The following is a 15,555-nucleotide window of genomic DNA, read 5'->3' on the forward strand; positions in this document are numbered from 1 at the left end:
CAGCTTTCTACTTATGGCTAGCCAATTCTCCCAGCACCATTTATTAAATAGGGAATCCTTTCCCCATTTCTTGTTTCTCTCAGGTTTGTCAAAGATCAGATGGCTGTAGATGTGTGGTATTATTTCTGAGGACTCTGTTCTGTTCCATTGGTCTATATCTCTGTTTTGGTACCAGTACCATGCTGTTTTGGTTACTGTAGCCTTGTAGTATAGTTTGAAGTCAGGTAGCGTGATGCCTCCAGCTTTGTTCTTTTGACTTAGGATTGTCTTGGAGATGCGGGCTCTTTTTTGGTTCCATATGAACTTTAAAGCAGTTTTTTCCAATTCTGTGAAGAAACTCATTGGTAGCTTGATGGGGATGGCATTGAATCTATAATTCTTCCTATCCATGAGCATGGTATGTTGTTCCATTTGTTTGTGTCCTCTTTGATTTCACTGAGCAGTGGTTTGTAGTTCTCCTTGAAGAGGTCCTTTACATCCCTTGTAAGTTGGATTCCTAGGTATTTGATTCTCTTTGAAGCAATTGTGAATGGAAGTTCATTCCTGATTTGGCTCTCTGTTTGTCTGTTACTGGTGTATAAGAATGCTTGTGAGTTTTGCACATTAATTTTGTATCCTGAGACTTTGCTGAAGTTGCTTATCAGCTTAAGGAGATTTTGGGCGGAGACAATGGGGTTTTCTAAATATACAATCATGTCATCTGCAAACAGGGACAGTTTGACTTCTTCTTTTCCTAACTGAATACCCTTGATTTCTTTCTCTTGCCTAATTGCCCTAGCCAGAACTTCCAACACTATGTTGAATAGGAGTGGTGAGAGAGGGCATCCCTGTCTTGTGCCAGTTTTCAAAGGGAATTTTTCCAGTTTTTGCCCATTCAGTATGATATTGGCTGTGGGTTTGTCATAAATAGCTCTTATTATTTTGAGGTACGTTCCATCAATACCGAATTTATTGAGCGTTTTTAGCATGAAGGGCTGTTGAATTTTGTCAAAAGCCTTTTCTGCATCTATTGAGATAATCATGTGGTTCTTGTCTTTGGTTCTGTTTATATGCTGGATTATGTTTATTGATTTGCGAATGTTGAACCAGCCTTGCATCCCAGGGATGAAGCCCACTTGATCATGGTGGATAAGCTTTTTGATGTGTTGCTGAATCCGGTTTGCCAGTATTTTATTGAGGATTTTTGCATCAATGTTCATCAGGGATATTGGTCTAAAATTCTCTTTTTTTGTTGTGTCTCTGCCAGGCTTTGGTATCAGGATGATGTTGGCCTCATAAAATGAGTTAGGGAGGATTCCCTCTTTTTCTATTGATTGGAATAGTTTCAGAAGGAATGGTACCAACTCCTCCTTGTACCTCTGGTAGAATTCAGCTGTGAATCCATCTGGTCCTGGACTTTTTTTGGCTGGTAGGCTATTAATTATTGCCTCAATTTCAGAGCCTGCTATTGGTCTATTCAGGGATTCAACTGCTTCCTGGTTTAGTCTTGGAAGAGTGTAAGTGTCCAGGAAATTATCCATTTCTTCTAGATTTTCCAGTTTATTTGCGTAGAGGTGTTTATAGTATTCTCTGATGGTAGTTTGTATTTCTGTGGGGTCGGTGGTGATATCCCCTTTATCATTTTTAATTGCGTCGATTTGATTCTTCTCTCTTTTCTTCTTTATTAGTCTTGCTAGTGGTCTGTCAATTTTGTTGATCTTTTCAAAAAACCAATACCTGGATTCATTGATTTTTTGAGAGTTTTTTGTGTCTCTATCTCCTTCAGTTCTGCTCTGATCTTAGTTATTTCTAGCCTTCTGCTAGCTTTCGAATGTGTTTGCTCTTGCTTCTCTAGTTCTTTTAATTGTGATGTTAGAGTGTCAATTTTAGATCTTTCGTGCTTTCTCTTGTGGGCATTTAGTGCTATAAATTTCCCTCTACACACTGCTTTAAATGTGTCCCAGAGATTCTGGTATGTTGTATCTTTGTTCTCATTGGTTTCAAAGAACATCTTTATTTCTGCCTTCATTTCGTTATGTACCCAGTAGTCATTCAGGAGCAGGTTGTTCAGTTTCCATGTAGTTGAGCGGTTTTGATTGAGTTTCTTAGTCCTGAGTTCTAGTTTGATTGCACTGTGGTCTGAGAGACAGTTTGTTATAATTTCTGTTCTTGTACATTTGCTGAGGAGTGCTTTACTTCCAATTACGTGGTCGATTTTGGAGTAAGTACGATGTGGTGCTGAGAAGAATGTATATTCTGTTGATTTGGGGTGGAGAGTTCTATAGATGTCTATTAGGTCTGCTTGCTGCAGAGATGAGTTCAATTCCTGGATATCCTTGTTAACTTTCTGTCTCGTTGATCTGTCTAATGTTGACAGTGGAGTGTTGAAGTCTCCCATTATTATTGTATGGGAGTCTAAGTCTCTTTGTAAGTCTCTAAGGACTTGCTTGATGAATCTGGGTGCTCCTGTATTGGGTGCATATATATTTAGGATAGTTAGCTCTTCCTGTTGAATTGATCCCTTTACCATTATGTAATGGCCTTCTTTGTCTCTTTTGATCTTTGATGGTTTAAAGTCTGTTTTATCAGAGACTAGTATTGCAACCCCCACTTTTTTTTGTTCTCCATTTGCTTGGTAAATCTTCCTCCATCCCTTTAATTTGGGCCTATGTATGTCTCTGCGTGTGAGATGGGTCTCCTGAATACAGCAGACTGATGGGTCTTGACTCTTTATCCAGTTTGCCAGTCTGTGTCTTTTAATTGGAGCATTTAGTCCATTTACATTTAAGGTTAAGATTGTTATGTGTGAACTTGATCCTGCCATTATGATATTAAGTGGTTATTTTGCTCGTTAGTTGATGCAGTTTCTTCCTAGCCTCGATGGTCTTTACATTTTGGCATGTTTTTGCAATGGCTGGTACCGGTTGTTCCTTTCCATGTTTAGTGCTTCCTTCAGGGTCTCTTGTAAGGCAGGCCTAGTGGTGACAAAATCTCTAAGCATTTGCTTATCTGTAAAGGATTTTATTTCTCCTTCACTTATGAAACTTAGTTTGGCTGGATATGAAATTCTGGGTTGAAAATTCTTTTCTTTAAGAATGTTGAATATTGGCCCCCACTCTCTTCTGGCTTGGAGTGTTTCTGCCGAGAGATCTGCTGTTAGTCTGATGGGCTTCCCTTTGTGGGTAACCCGACCTTTCTCTCTGGCTGCCCTTAAGATTTTTTCCTTCATTTCAACTTTGGTGAATCTGGCAATTATGTGTCTTGGAGTTGCTCTTCTCGAGGAGTATCTTTGTGGCATTCTCTGTATTTCCTGGATTTGAATGTTGGCCTGCCCTGCTAGGTTGGGGAAGTTCTCCTGGATGATATCCTGAAGAGTGTTTTCCAACTTGGTTCCATTTTCCCCCTCACTTTCAGGCACCCCAATCAGACGTAGATTTGGTCTTTTTACATAATCCCATACTTCTTGCAGGCTTTGTTCATTTCTTTTTCTTCTTTGTTCTTTTGGTTTCTGTTCTCGCTTCATTTCATTCATTTGATCCTCAATCGCAGATACTCTTTCTTCCAGTTGATCGAGTCGGTTACTGAAGCTTGTGCATTTGTCACGTATTTCTCGTGTCATGGTTTTCATCTCTTTCATTTCGTTTAGGACCTTCTCTGCATTAATTACTCTAGCCATCAATTCTTCCACTTTTTTTTTCTAGATTTTTAGTTTCTTTGCGCTGGGTATGTAATTCCTCCTTTAGCTCTGAGAAATTTGATGGACTGAAGCCTTCTTCTCTCATCTCGTCAAAGTCATTCTCCGTCCAGCTTTGATCCGTTGCTGGCGATGAGCTGCGCTCCTTTGCCGGGGGAGATGCACTCTTATTTTTTGAATTTCCAGCTTTTCTGCCCTGCTTTTTCCCCATCTTTGTGGTTTTATCTGCCTCTGGTCTTTGATGATGGTGATGTACTGATGGGGTTTTGGTGTAGGTGTCCTTCCTGTTTGATAGTTTTCCTTCTAACAGTCAGGACCCTCAGCTGTAGGTCTGTTGGAGATTGCTTGAGGTCCACTCCAGACCCTGTTTGCCTGGGTATCAGCAGCAGAGGCTGCAGAAGATAGAATATTTCTGAACAGCGAGTGTACCTGTCTGATTCTTGCTTTGGAAGCTTCCTCTCAGGGGTGTACTCCACCCTGTGAGGTGTGGGGTGTCAGACTGCCCCTACTGGGGGATGTCTCCCAGTTAGGCTACTCAGGGGTCAGGGACCCAGTTGAGCAGGGAGTCTGTCCCTTCTCAGATCTCAACCTCCGTGTTGGGAGATCCACTGCTCTCTTCAAAGCTGTCAGACAGAGTCGTTTGCGTCTGCAGAGGTTTCGGCTGTGTTTGTTATTGCCCTGTCCCCAGAGGTGGAGTCTACAGAGACAGGCAGGTTTCCTTGAGCTGCTGTGAGCTCCACCCAGTTCGAGCTTCCCAGCAGCTTTGTTTACCTACTTAAGCCTCAGCAATGGCGGGCGCCCCTCCCCCAGCCTCGCTGCTGCCTTGCTGGTAGATCACAGACTGCTGTCCTAGCAATGAGGGAGGCTCGTGGGTGTGGGACCCTCCCGGCCAGGTGTGGGATATGATCTCCTGGTGTGCCTGTTTGCTTAAAGCGCAGTATTGGGGTGGGAGTTACCCGATTTTCCAGGTGTTGTGTGTCTCAGTTCCCCTGGCTAGGAAAAGGGATTCCCTTCCCCCTTGCGCTTCCCAGGTGAGGCAATGCCTTGCCCTGCTTCAGCTCTCGCTGGTCGGGCTGCAGCAGCTGACCAGCACCGATCGTCCGGCACTCCCCAGTGAGATGAACCCAGTACCTCAGTAAAAATGCAGAAATCACCGGTCTTCTGTGTCGCTCGCGCTGGGAGTTGGAGACTGGAGCTCTTCCTATTCGGCCATCTTGCTCCGCCCCCCACCAAACAAATTCGTGTAGCATTATTTCTGAGTCCTCTGTTCTGTTCCATTGGTCTATATATCTGTTTTGGTATTAGTACCATGCTGTTTTGGTTACTGTACCCTTGCAGTATAGTTTGAAGTCAGGTAGCATGATGTGTCCAGCTTTGTTCTTTTTGCTTATGATTGTCTTGGCTATATGGGCTCTTTTTTGGTTTCATATGAAATTTAGAGTAGTTTTTTTCTAATTCTGTGAAGAAAATCAGTGGTAGCTTGTTGGGGATAGCACTGAATCTATAAATTACTTTGGGCAGTATGGCCATTTTCACAATACTGATTCTTCCTATCCTTGAGCATGGAATGTTTTTTCATTGTTTGTATCCTCTCTTACTTCCTTGAGCAGTGGTTTTTAGTTCTTTTTGAAGAGATCCTTCACATCCTTTGTAAGTTATATTCCTAGGTATTTTATTTTCTTTGTAGCAATTGTGAATGGGAGTTCGCTCATGATTTGGATCTCTGTCTATTATTGGTATATAGAAATGCCTGTGATTTTGCACATTGATTATGTATCCTGAGATTTTGCTGAAATTGCTTATCAGCTTAAGGAGATTTTGGGGTGAGACAGTAGGGTTTTCTAAATATACAATCATATACAATCATGTCATCTGCAAACAGAGACAATTTGACTTCCCCTCTTCCTAACTGAATATCCTTTACTTCTTTCTCTTGCCTGATTGCCCTGGCCAGAACTTTCAAAACTGTGTTGAACAGGAGTTGTCTGAGAGGGCATCCTTGTCTTGTGCTGGTTTTCAAAGGGAATGCTTCCAGTTTTTCCCTTTGTCCTTTTGGTCCATTCAGTATGACATTGGCTGTGGGTTTGTCACAAATAGCTCTTATTATTTTGAGATATGTTTCATTGATTCCTAGTTTATTGAGAGTTTTTAGCATGAAGGGGTGTTGAATTTTATCAAAGACCTTTTCTGCATCTATTGAAATAATCATGTGGTTTTTGTTATTGGTTATGTTTGTATGATGAATTACATTTATTGATTTGCATATGTTGAACCAGCCTTGCATCCCAGGGATGAAGCCAACTCACTCGTGGTGGATAAGCTTTTTGATGTGCTGCTGGATTTGGTTTGCCAGTATTTTATTGAGGAATTTTGCATTGATGTTCATCAGGGATATTGGCCTGAAATTTTCTCTTTTCATTGTGTCTTGGCCAGGTTTTGGTATCAGGATGATGCTGGCTTCATAGAATGAGTTAGAGAGGAGTCCCTCTTTTTCTATTGTTTGGAATAGTTTCAGAAGGTATGGTACCAGCTCCTCTTTGTGACTCTGGTACAATTTGGGTGTGAATCAGTCTGGTCCTGGGCTTTTTTTGGTTGGTAGGCTATTAATTACTACCTCAATTTCAGAACTTATTATTGGTCTGCTCAGGGATTAGACTTCTTCCTGGGTTAGTCTTGGGAGGGTGTATGTGTCGAGGAATTTATCCATTTCTTCTAGATTTTCTACTTCATTTGCATAGAGGTGTTTACAGTATTCTCTGATGGCAGTTTGTATTTCTGTGGGATCGGTGGTGATATCCCCTTTTTCATTTTGTATTGTGTCTATTTGATTCTTCTGTCTTTTCTTATTTGTCTAGCCAGCAGTCTATCTATTTTGTTAAGCTTTTCAAGAAATCAGCTCCTAGATTCATTGATTCTTTGAAGGGTTTCTTGTATCTCAATCTCCTTCATTTCTGCTCTGATCTTACTTATTTCTTGTCTTCTGCTAGCTTTTGACATTGTTTGCTCTTGCTTCTCTAGTTCTTTTAATTATGATGGTAGGGTGTCAATTTTAGATGTGTCCTGCTTTCTCCTGTGGGCATTTAGTGCTATAAATTTCCCACTAAACACTGCTTTAGCTGTGTCCCAGAGATTCTGGTATGTTGTGTCTTTGTTCTCATTGGTTTCAAAGAACTTATTTATTTCTGCCTTAATTTTGTTATTTACCCAGTAGTCATTCAGGAGCAGGTTGTTCAGTTTCCATGTAGTTTCACAGTTTTGAGTGAGTTTCTTAATATCGAAGTCTATTTTGATTGCACTATGATCTGAGAGACTTTTGTTATGATTTCCGTTCTTTTGCATTTGCTGAGGAGTGTTTTACTTCCAATTATGTGGTCAATTTTAGAATAAGTGCTATGTGGTGCTGAGAAGAATGTATGTTCTGTTGATTTGGGGTGGAGAGTTCTGTAGATGTCTATTAGGTCTGCTTGGTCCAGAGCTGAGTTCAAGTCCTCAATATACTTGTTAATCTTCTGTCTAATTGATCTGTATAATATTGATATTGGGTGTTAAAATCTCCCACTATTATTGTGTAGGAGTCTGAGTCTCTTTGTAGGTCTAATAACTTCCTTTATGAATCTGGGTGCTCCTGTATTGGGTGCATATATATTTACAATAGTTAGCTCTTCTTGTTGCATTGATCTCTCTTCCATTACGTAATGCCCTTCTCTGTCTTTTTAAACTTTGTTGGTTTAAAGTCTGTTTTAACAGAGACTAGGATTGTAACCCCTGCTTTTTTTTTTTTTTTTTTTTTTTTTTTTTGCTTTGTATTTGTTTGGTAAATATTCCTCCATCCATTTATTTTGAGCCTATGTGTGTCTTTGAACATGTGATGGGTCTCCTGAATATAGCACACAGATGGGTCTTGACTCTTTTTCCAATTTGCCAGTCTGTGTCTTTTAATTGGGCCTTTTAGCCCATTTACGTTTAAGGTTAATATTGTTATGTGTGAATTTGATCCTGTCATTATGATGTTAACTGGTTATTTTGCCCATTAGTTAATGCAGTTTCTTCATAGTGTCAATGGTCTTTACAATTTGTTATGTTTTTGCAGTGGCTGGTACTGGCTTTTCCTTTCCTTGAGAAGTTCAGGAGTTTTTGCAAGGCAGGCTTGGTGGTGACAAAATCTCTCAGCATTTGCTTGTCTGTAAAGGATTTTATTTCTCCTTCACTTATGAAGCTTGGTTTGAATGGATATGAAATTCTGGGTGGAAAATTCTTTTCTTTTAGAATGTTGCATATTGGCCCACTTTCTTCTGGTTTGTAGAGTTTCTGCAGAGACATCTGTTGTTAGTCTGATGGGCTTCTTTTTGTGGGTAACCTAAACTTTCTCTCTGGCTATCCTTAAATTTTTTCCTTCATTTCAACCTTGGTGAATCAGACAATTATGTTTCTTGGGGTTGCTCTTCTTGAGGAGTATCTTTGTGGTGTTTACTCTATTTCTTGAATTTGAATGTTGGCCTGTCTTACTAGGATGGGGAAGGTCTCCTGAATAATATCCTGAAGAGTGTTTTCCAACTTGGTTCCACTATCCCTGTCACTTTCAGGTACACCAATCACACATAGATTTGGTCTTTTCACATATTCCCATATTTCTCGGATACTTTGTTTGTAACTTTTCGTTCTTTTTTCTCTAATCTTGTCTTCATGCTTTATTTCATTAAGTTGATCTTCAATCTCTGATATCCTTTTTTCCACTAGGTTGATTTGGCTATTGATACTTGTGTATGATTCATGAAGTTCTCGTGGTGTGTTTTTCAGCTCCATCAGGTTATTTATGTTCTTCTCCAAACTGGTTATTCTAGTTATCAATTCCTCTAAACTTTTTTCAAGGTTCTTAGCCTCCTTGAATTGGGTTAGAACATGCTCCTTTAGCTTGGGGGAGTTTGTTATTACCCACCTTCTGAAGCCTACTTCTGTCAATTCATCAAACTCATTCTCCATCCAGTTTTGTTCTCTTGCTGGCAAGGAGTTGGGATCCCTTGGAGGAGAAGAGGCGTTCTGGATTTTGGAATTTTCAGCCTTTCTGTGCTGTTTTTTCCTCATCTTAGTGGATTTCTATACCTTTGGTCTTTGATGTTGGTGACCTTCGGATGGGGTTTCTGAGTAGATGTCCTTTCTGTTGATGTTGATGCTATTCCTTTCTGTTTGTTAGTTTTCCTTCTAACAGTCAGGGCCCTCTGCTGCAGATCTGCAGAAGTTTGCTAGAGGTCCACTCCAGACCTTATTTCCCTGGGTAACAACAGTGGAGGCTGCAGATCAGCAGAGATTGCTTCCTCTCTGAGGAACAGAGATGTTCCTTCCTCTGGAAGCTTTGTCCTACATGGGCACCCGCCAGATGCCAGCTGGAGCTGTCCTGTGTAATGTGTCTGTCGACCTCTGCTGGGAGGTGCCTGCCAGTCAGCAGGCATGGGGGTCAGGTACCCACTTGAGGAGACAGTCTGTCGCTTTACATAGCTGGAACCCTGTGCTGGGAGATCCACTGCTCTCTTCAGAGCTGGCAGGCAGGGATGTTTAAGTCTGCTGAAGCTGCACCTCTTTCCCCAGGTGCTCTGTCCCAGGGAGATGGGAATTTGATCTATTAGCCTCTGTCTGGGGCTGATGCCTTTTTTTCAGAGATGCCCTGCCCAGAGAGAAGGAATCTAGAGAGGCGGTCTACCTACAGGGGCTTTGGTTAAATGCAATGGGCTCTGCCCAGTTCGATCTTCCCTGTGGCATTGTTTACACTGTGAGGGAAAACTGCCTACTCAAGCCTCAGTAATGGCGGATGCTCCTCCCCGCACCAAACTAGAGTGTCCCAGGTTGAGTTCAGACTGCTATGCTTACTGCGAAAATTTCAAGCCAGTGGTTCTTAGATTGTTGGGCTCCTGGGGGTGGGATCCCCTGAGCAAGACTACTTTGTTCCCTGGCTTGCCACTGGGGTATGAAAATAAACTCCTGCAGCTAACTCGGTGTCTGCCTAATTGGCAGCCCAGTTTTGTGCTTGCACTATAAAGGGCCCAGGGCCCTTTGACAGAGGCACCCAAGGAATCTCCTGGTCTGCGAGTTGTGAAAACCATGGGAAAAACATAGTATCTGGATCTGAGTGCGACATTCCTCATGGCACAATCCCGCATGGCTTCCCTTGGCTAGTGGAGGGAGTTGCTCAACCCCTTGCACTTCCAGGGTGAGATGATGCCCCACCCAGCTTTGGCTCACCCTCTGTGGGCTGCACCCACTCTCTAACAACTCCCAGTGAGATGAGCCAGGTCCCTCAGTTGGAAATGCAAAAATCTCCTGCCTTCTGCATTGATCTCACTGAGAGCTGCAGATCTGAGCTGTTCCTATTCGGCCATCTTGGGAAAAGCTCCTCATTAAAAATTTACATAGTTGGCTGGGTGCAGTGGCTCATGCCTGTCGTCCTAGCACTTTGATAGGCCGAAATGGTAGGATCCCCTGAGGTCAGGAGGTTGAGAACAGCCTGGCCAACATGGCGAAATCCTGTCTCTACTAAACCTACAAAAAAAAGAAAGATTAGCCAGGTGTGGTGGCACGCGCCTGTAGTCCCAGCTACTTGGGAGGCTGAGGCAGAAGAATCGCTTGAACCTGGGAGGTGGAGGTTGCAGTGAGCTGAGATCGCACCACTGCACTCCAGCCTGGGAGACAGAACAAGACTCTGTCTCAATTAAAGAAAAAATTATACAGTTCTAGCTATAAAAATGTAAGGTACCATGTTATTTTTATTACTGACGTATGTTATTGGAATCCAATGACCTGATTTTTATCTTCCAGAGATAATGACCTCTTATCCTTAGCATATTCAGGATGTTTTCATCTGGAATGTAGTTTTCTTTACTCCACATATGTTTATTGTTTTATTTCTTCCTTCAAAATAATATTCCATAGTTGGTAGCCCATCTATTCTTTACTGTGAATTTCTCAAACACATAGACATTCAATATGTTTGCCTTCTTGTTTTATTCTGCATCTAGTAAAACCTTAAATTGCTTTTTAATTATTTTATAAGTCATCATATACCTTCTAGAGGAATATTATATATTATTTGTTGACAGTGCTAGCATCTTCTAATCACTCACGATGATAAACCTACATAAACTCATACTGATTGAATGAATCATGAATACACTGATATGTTGATCTATGAGTTGACATCAGTTCTTAGTGCACATTTCTATTTAAAGGGTGGTTCTTAAAGGGTGGAGATCACAGTTCATTTTATGTCATATAAACTTATTATTGATTGAATTTTGATGTAATTTAACAAGTATACTGTTTATTTGTTTGTTTGTTTATTTGTTTGTTTTTGAGACTGAGTCTCACTCTGTAGCCCAGGCTGGAGTGCAGTGGCATGATCTCGGCTCACTGCAACCTCCAACTCCTGGGTTCAAGCGATTCTCCTGCCTCAGCCTCCCAGGTAACTGGGATTACAGATGTGTGCCACTGAACCTGGATATTTTTTGTATTTTTAGTAGAGACGGAGTTTCACCATGTTGGCCAGGCTGGTTTTGAACTCCTGACCTCAGATAATTTGCCTGCCTCGGCCTCCCAAAGTGCTAGGATTACAGGCATGAACCAGCTCGCCCGGCCAAGTATGTTGTAAAATTTAAAAAGTGTAACAGGATAATAGAGGGAGAGAGATTACTTGTGGTAATATTAAACATAAGAACAAACACTAAAATGAATAATTGTACAGGTGAGTAACGGTTCATGCTAGTACAGCTTTCAAGAGAACTTTGCCAATCAGGACTATCATAGATGAATCCAGCTTATAGGCTGGAAGGTAAACTAGATGACTAAACCTGAGGTGTGCTGCATAATGCTTGCATAAGAATATCTTTGTTGAGAAATTGAGTTTTATGTGAATATGAGGAATACATCTTCCCCTATACTCTGGGAATGGGGAACCACAGAAATCAAAGCAAGAATCATATACTATAATTAAGTAACAATCATTAGATCACAGTTGAGTCAAAATCATTACATAATAGTAGACTTGTTATTATTGGCTTGTCTATGCAAAAGTGCATGTTTTCATAAAACAGCTAAAAACATATTGGTCACATGTCAAAAGCAGAACCTGCTTGATTATTGCAAGCAAACTTAGTTGAGTATTAATGACTAGTGACTATCCATACAATATATGACTGGGAAAGATCTGTATATTTACCTTCAAGGCTACTCAATCTGATATGATTATTACTGAGAAAATCAACAGTTTATTAATCATAACTGACATTTACTGAGTCCTTACTGTCTGCCTTCTAATTATCTACTAAAGTACATTGAATTTTTGAGGTTGTCCTCATTTTAGAAATGTTCCCATTTTAGAAACTGAGGCTCAGAGTTATTAAATCATTTACCCAGAGTTATTCAGCTGGTAAATAAATGGTGGAGATAGGATATAGACTCTGGTGTCTCCAAGTTCAAATAATATTTTTTACTGCCACACTAAAGTATCTGTACTTCTGGAAATGACACCTTCAACTCTGCTATCACCATTAAAAGCAAGTGTGTCACACTTCTGTAACTTAGTAGAGAGAATAAATCATGTTCTTTACATATTATAAAGACAAAACACGGATTGACTTATTTTTCTTGTATTTTCAGATATTTGTTTTTCCATTTGTATATAAACACAAGTGGATAAATATAGACTACGTACGAATTTTTATTGGATACAATTGAAAGTAATAAGCATATAAGAGATCAAAATATGAAGAAAACTATGACTAAAAAAGTAGATCACAAATATGTTAATTGATTTTTATTGATCATGTATTACCAGGTGCTTTATTTATATTTTCATAGCTTAATCAACATAATAGTCAAGCTCTTTTTTTTTTACTCTGAAGTAAACTTGGGTCCAAAAATCCAGTGAAATTTACACAAACTCAAAAAGGAAGTTGTAGAGTTAAAATCCGAATTCTCTAGTCTAATCTCTCCACTATTCCCCAAAAAGCAAATGCAAGCTTTTTATTCTGATAAGTGAGAAACACATTTTAGAGCTAGTTGTTTTCAGGAATTGTTAGAATATTCATGGGAAGAGATATAATGTAGAAGCACTGGGAAAATGGCTGTAAAACACATCACACAAATGAGAAGAAAAGAAGAAATAAAAGGTGGAAAAGGAAGGAAGGGAAGGAAAAAAGCAAGAAAGGAAGGAAGGCTAAAGAAAAGCACAGGGAGGGAGAGTGAGAAACAGAAATGATGTGACTCATGGAGATTTAAAAGGTATGGGGGAATATTACCTTACATGGGCTCAAAAGAAGTCTGGAAAGAGATTGGAGACGACAGACAGTTCTGAGGCCAAGTGAAATACAGTAATGCAGATGGAGAAGATTATATCTCTTCCTTTATAGACTGCTAAAATTCTTGAGTGAAGAATTATACAAGATGACCTTTAAAGTTTCTTTGTGAAAAAAGTTGAGCGCTGTGTACTCTGTTTCATTTTTTATGTGAAGTCTCTGTGAAATAATCTTCGCAGTGCTCCTTTCACGTCATTATTCCTCAGTGTATAGATGAGGGGATTGAGGGTCGGGGTCACAACTGTATAGAAGAGGGAGATGAACTTCCCATGAGCATGGGCATAAGAACTGTTGGGCTGGATGTAGACAGCTGTGATGGTCCCATAGAAGAGGGACACTACTATCAAGTGGGATCCACATGTCCCTAGGGCTTTGCACCAGGCCTGGACTGACTTGATCCTTATGACCACCTTGGCAATATGTCCATAGGACAGCAATATTAGCATTAAGGGCAAGAGGAGTAAGACCAATGAAGCAACAAAGAGCTGAACCTCATTGTCATGGATGTCCACACATGCAAGCTTAATCATGGAGGGTACCTCACAGAAGAAATGATGGAGCAACTGGTGTCCACAGCGAGGCAGCCGGAGGGTGACAGTTCCCTGGATGAGAGTGTTTCCCACTCCACTCAGCCACGCAACCCCTGCCAGAGCCTGGCACAGCCGAGGGTTCATTACAGCTGTATAGTGGAGAGGTTTGCAAACTGCAGCATAGCGATCAAAAGCCATTACAGCCAGGAGGACGCACTCAGTGGAGCCCAATGCCAGGGAGATGTAGAGCTGGATGACACAACCCAAGAATGTGATTGTTTTGGCAGGTCCTTTTAGGTTCCACAGCAGCTGAGGGACAATACTGGTGGTAAAACAGATATCAACTAAGGAGAGGTGAGTAAGAAAAAAGTACATGGGTGTCTTGAGTTTAGGGTCTACAGAGCAGATCAGAATAATTACTGTATTTCCCACAAGGGTAAGGAGATAGGATATCAAAACAGCCACAAAGAGTATCTTTTCCAGGTGGGGCTGATCAAAGAAGCCCGCCAGGATGATGTCTCCCTTGACACTGCTGTTGGTCATGCCCATCACCCTGTTCAGAACAGGAGCAAGACATTACAAGAATTCAGGGAGGATAATGTGTTGGCCATTGGGCACAATATCAACCTTTAATAAACATTTAATCAAAACACTGACTCAGAGATGTTACAGTGACTCATGGAATAAATTTTGGTATAGAAACCACAAAGGAAGACCTTAAAGAAAATATGTAATACAGAGAAACACATGAAGGCTTTTGTGGAAGCAGTGTTTTCCTGACAGATAACTAGTAGAAGCTGAGATAAAATGTATCACCAAAAAAATAGAGAAAGAAAATGTCAAAGGAATAAGGTACATTCAATCAACTTATAACTTAGGACAAATAGTTCAAATTCAGTGAAAAAACTCAGTAATGGTTAATATACGCAAGTAATTAAAATAAATAGCATTTCCATTCTTCAACTGTAAATTTTGAGTTGGGCATTTTTTAAAGGTTTTTCTTTATATGAATGGTAGCTAGCTTCTGGAGATTATAGACGTTATTTTTCCTATAAAATGGCAAACATTTGGCTATTGAGAGTAATAATATTAACATTTATAACTTAATGTTTGATTATATGGACACATACTTTCAATGACATATTTTCTTTAGGGATCAGTTGACTCATTTAGTCCACCAGCATATTGATGATGTAAGCTCATGCAGTTTATTCACAGCAACCTTCCTTCTCTTCTTTGGTGTGTGGTGTTAGGGAAGGGAGTCAGCTCCCGGTCTTGTGTGTTGAATGAAGAGGTGGTTGATTCTGTATGGAAAGAGTGGTGATCAGGGTAAGGAGGCCTCTTTAGTAAGACAAAGAAGCTGCCTCCATGGGCATCAAACCAACATAGAATGTTTATCTTCTAGAAGACTAAAAGATCAAAATTTTTAATTGGCTTTTTAAAAGTCCAAACAGTTATAAATGCAGAAGTTTAAAATATATTCACTGATACAAAGTATATACCCAAAGTTCCTAACTTTACCTCATAGTTAGGACAAATAGGCACTTTCCACATGGCATCAGCAAAAATTACTCCAGCCTAAAATTCTTCCCCTATAATAATTGTATATCCTGAAATTGCATCAATATTTGTTCTGAAAATTAATCATGAAAGTAAAATATATAAGGTAATTTTCACTGATTTTGTAAATATTTATTTCACTTACGTAAAAATTGTACTTAGTAGAACTCAATGGAAATGAAAGGAAGTCGCAGGAAAAATCAGAGGAGGCATCTGGGTACCCCATAAGAGGATGAAGACACTGAGCGATCCCTCAAAATAGGGTGAGGAGAGCACAATAGTAAAAAGAGAACATGAAAGGACCCCTAAGGAACAAACCAGTTTATATATATGCTGTATGTGATATATTCAATATAACATACACTAAATATATATAGTTCTAATAAATTCACTCACAGTTATACACATATATACCCATAAAGACATACATACATGTGTAAGTCTTCTGATC

The 15,555-nt window shown here is 40.1% G+C and overlaps 1 protein-coding gene across 1 annotated transcript; it reads right to left on the minus strand.

Moving 5' to 3' along the window:
• Positions 1–13,160: 13,160 nt before the first annotated feature.
• LOC126953344 (olfactory receptor 2G3-like) lies at positions 13,161–14,087 on the minus strand. The gene has a single exon (XM_050788829.1). It carries the CDS (start codon positions 14,085–14,087, stop codon positions 13,161–13,163), a length of 927 nt encoding a protein of 308 aa, XP_050644786.1.
• Positions 14,088–15,555: the final 1,468 nt, after the last annotated feature.

Source organism: Macaca thibetana, chromosome 4 (assembly GCF_024542745.1).
Source record: "Macaca thibetana thibetana isolate TM-01 chromosome 4, ASM2454274v1, whole genome shotgun sequence".
Classification (NCBI taxonomy): domain Eukaryota; kingdom Metazoa; phylum Chordata; class Mammalia; order Primates; family Cercopithecidae; genus Macaca; species Macaca thibetana.

Excerpts from the sequence above, each read along its gene's own strand:
- LOC126953344 (XM_050788829.1), bottom strand. The coding sequence starts at position 14,087 with ATGACCAACAGCAGTGTCAAGGGAGACATCATCCTGGCGGGCTTCTTT.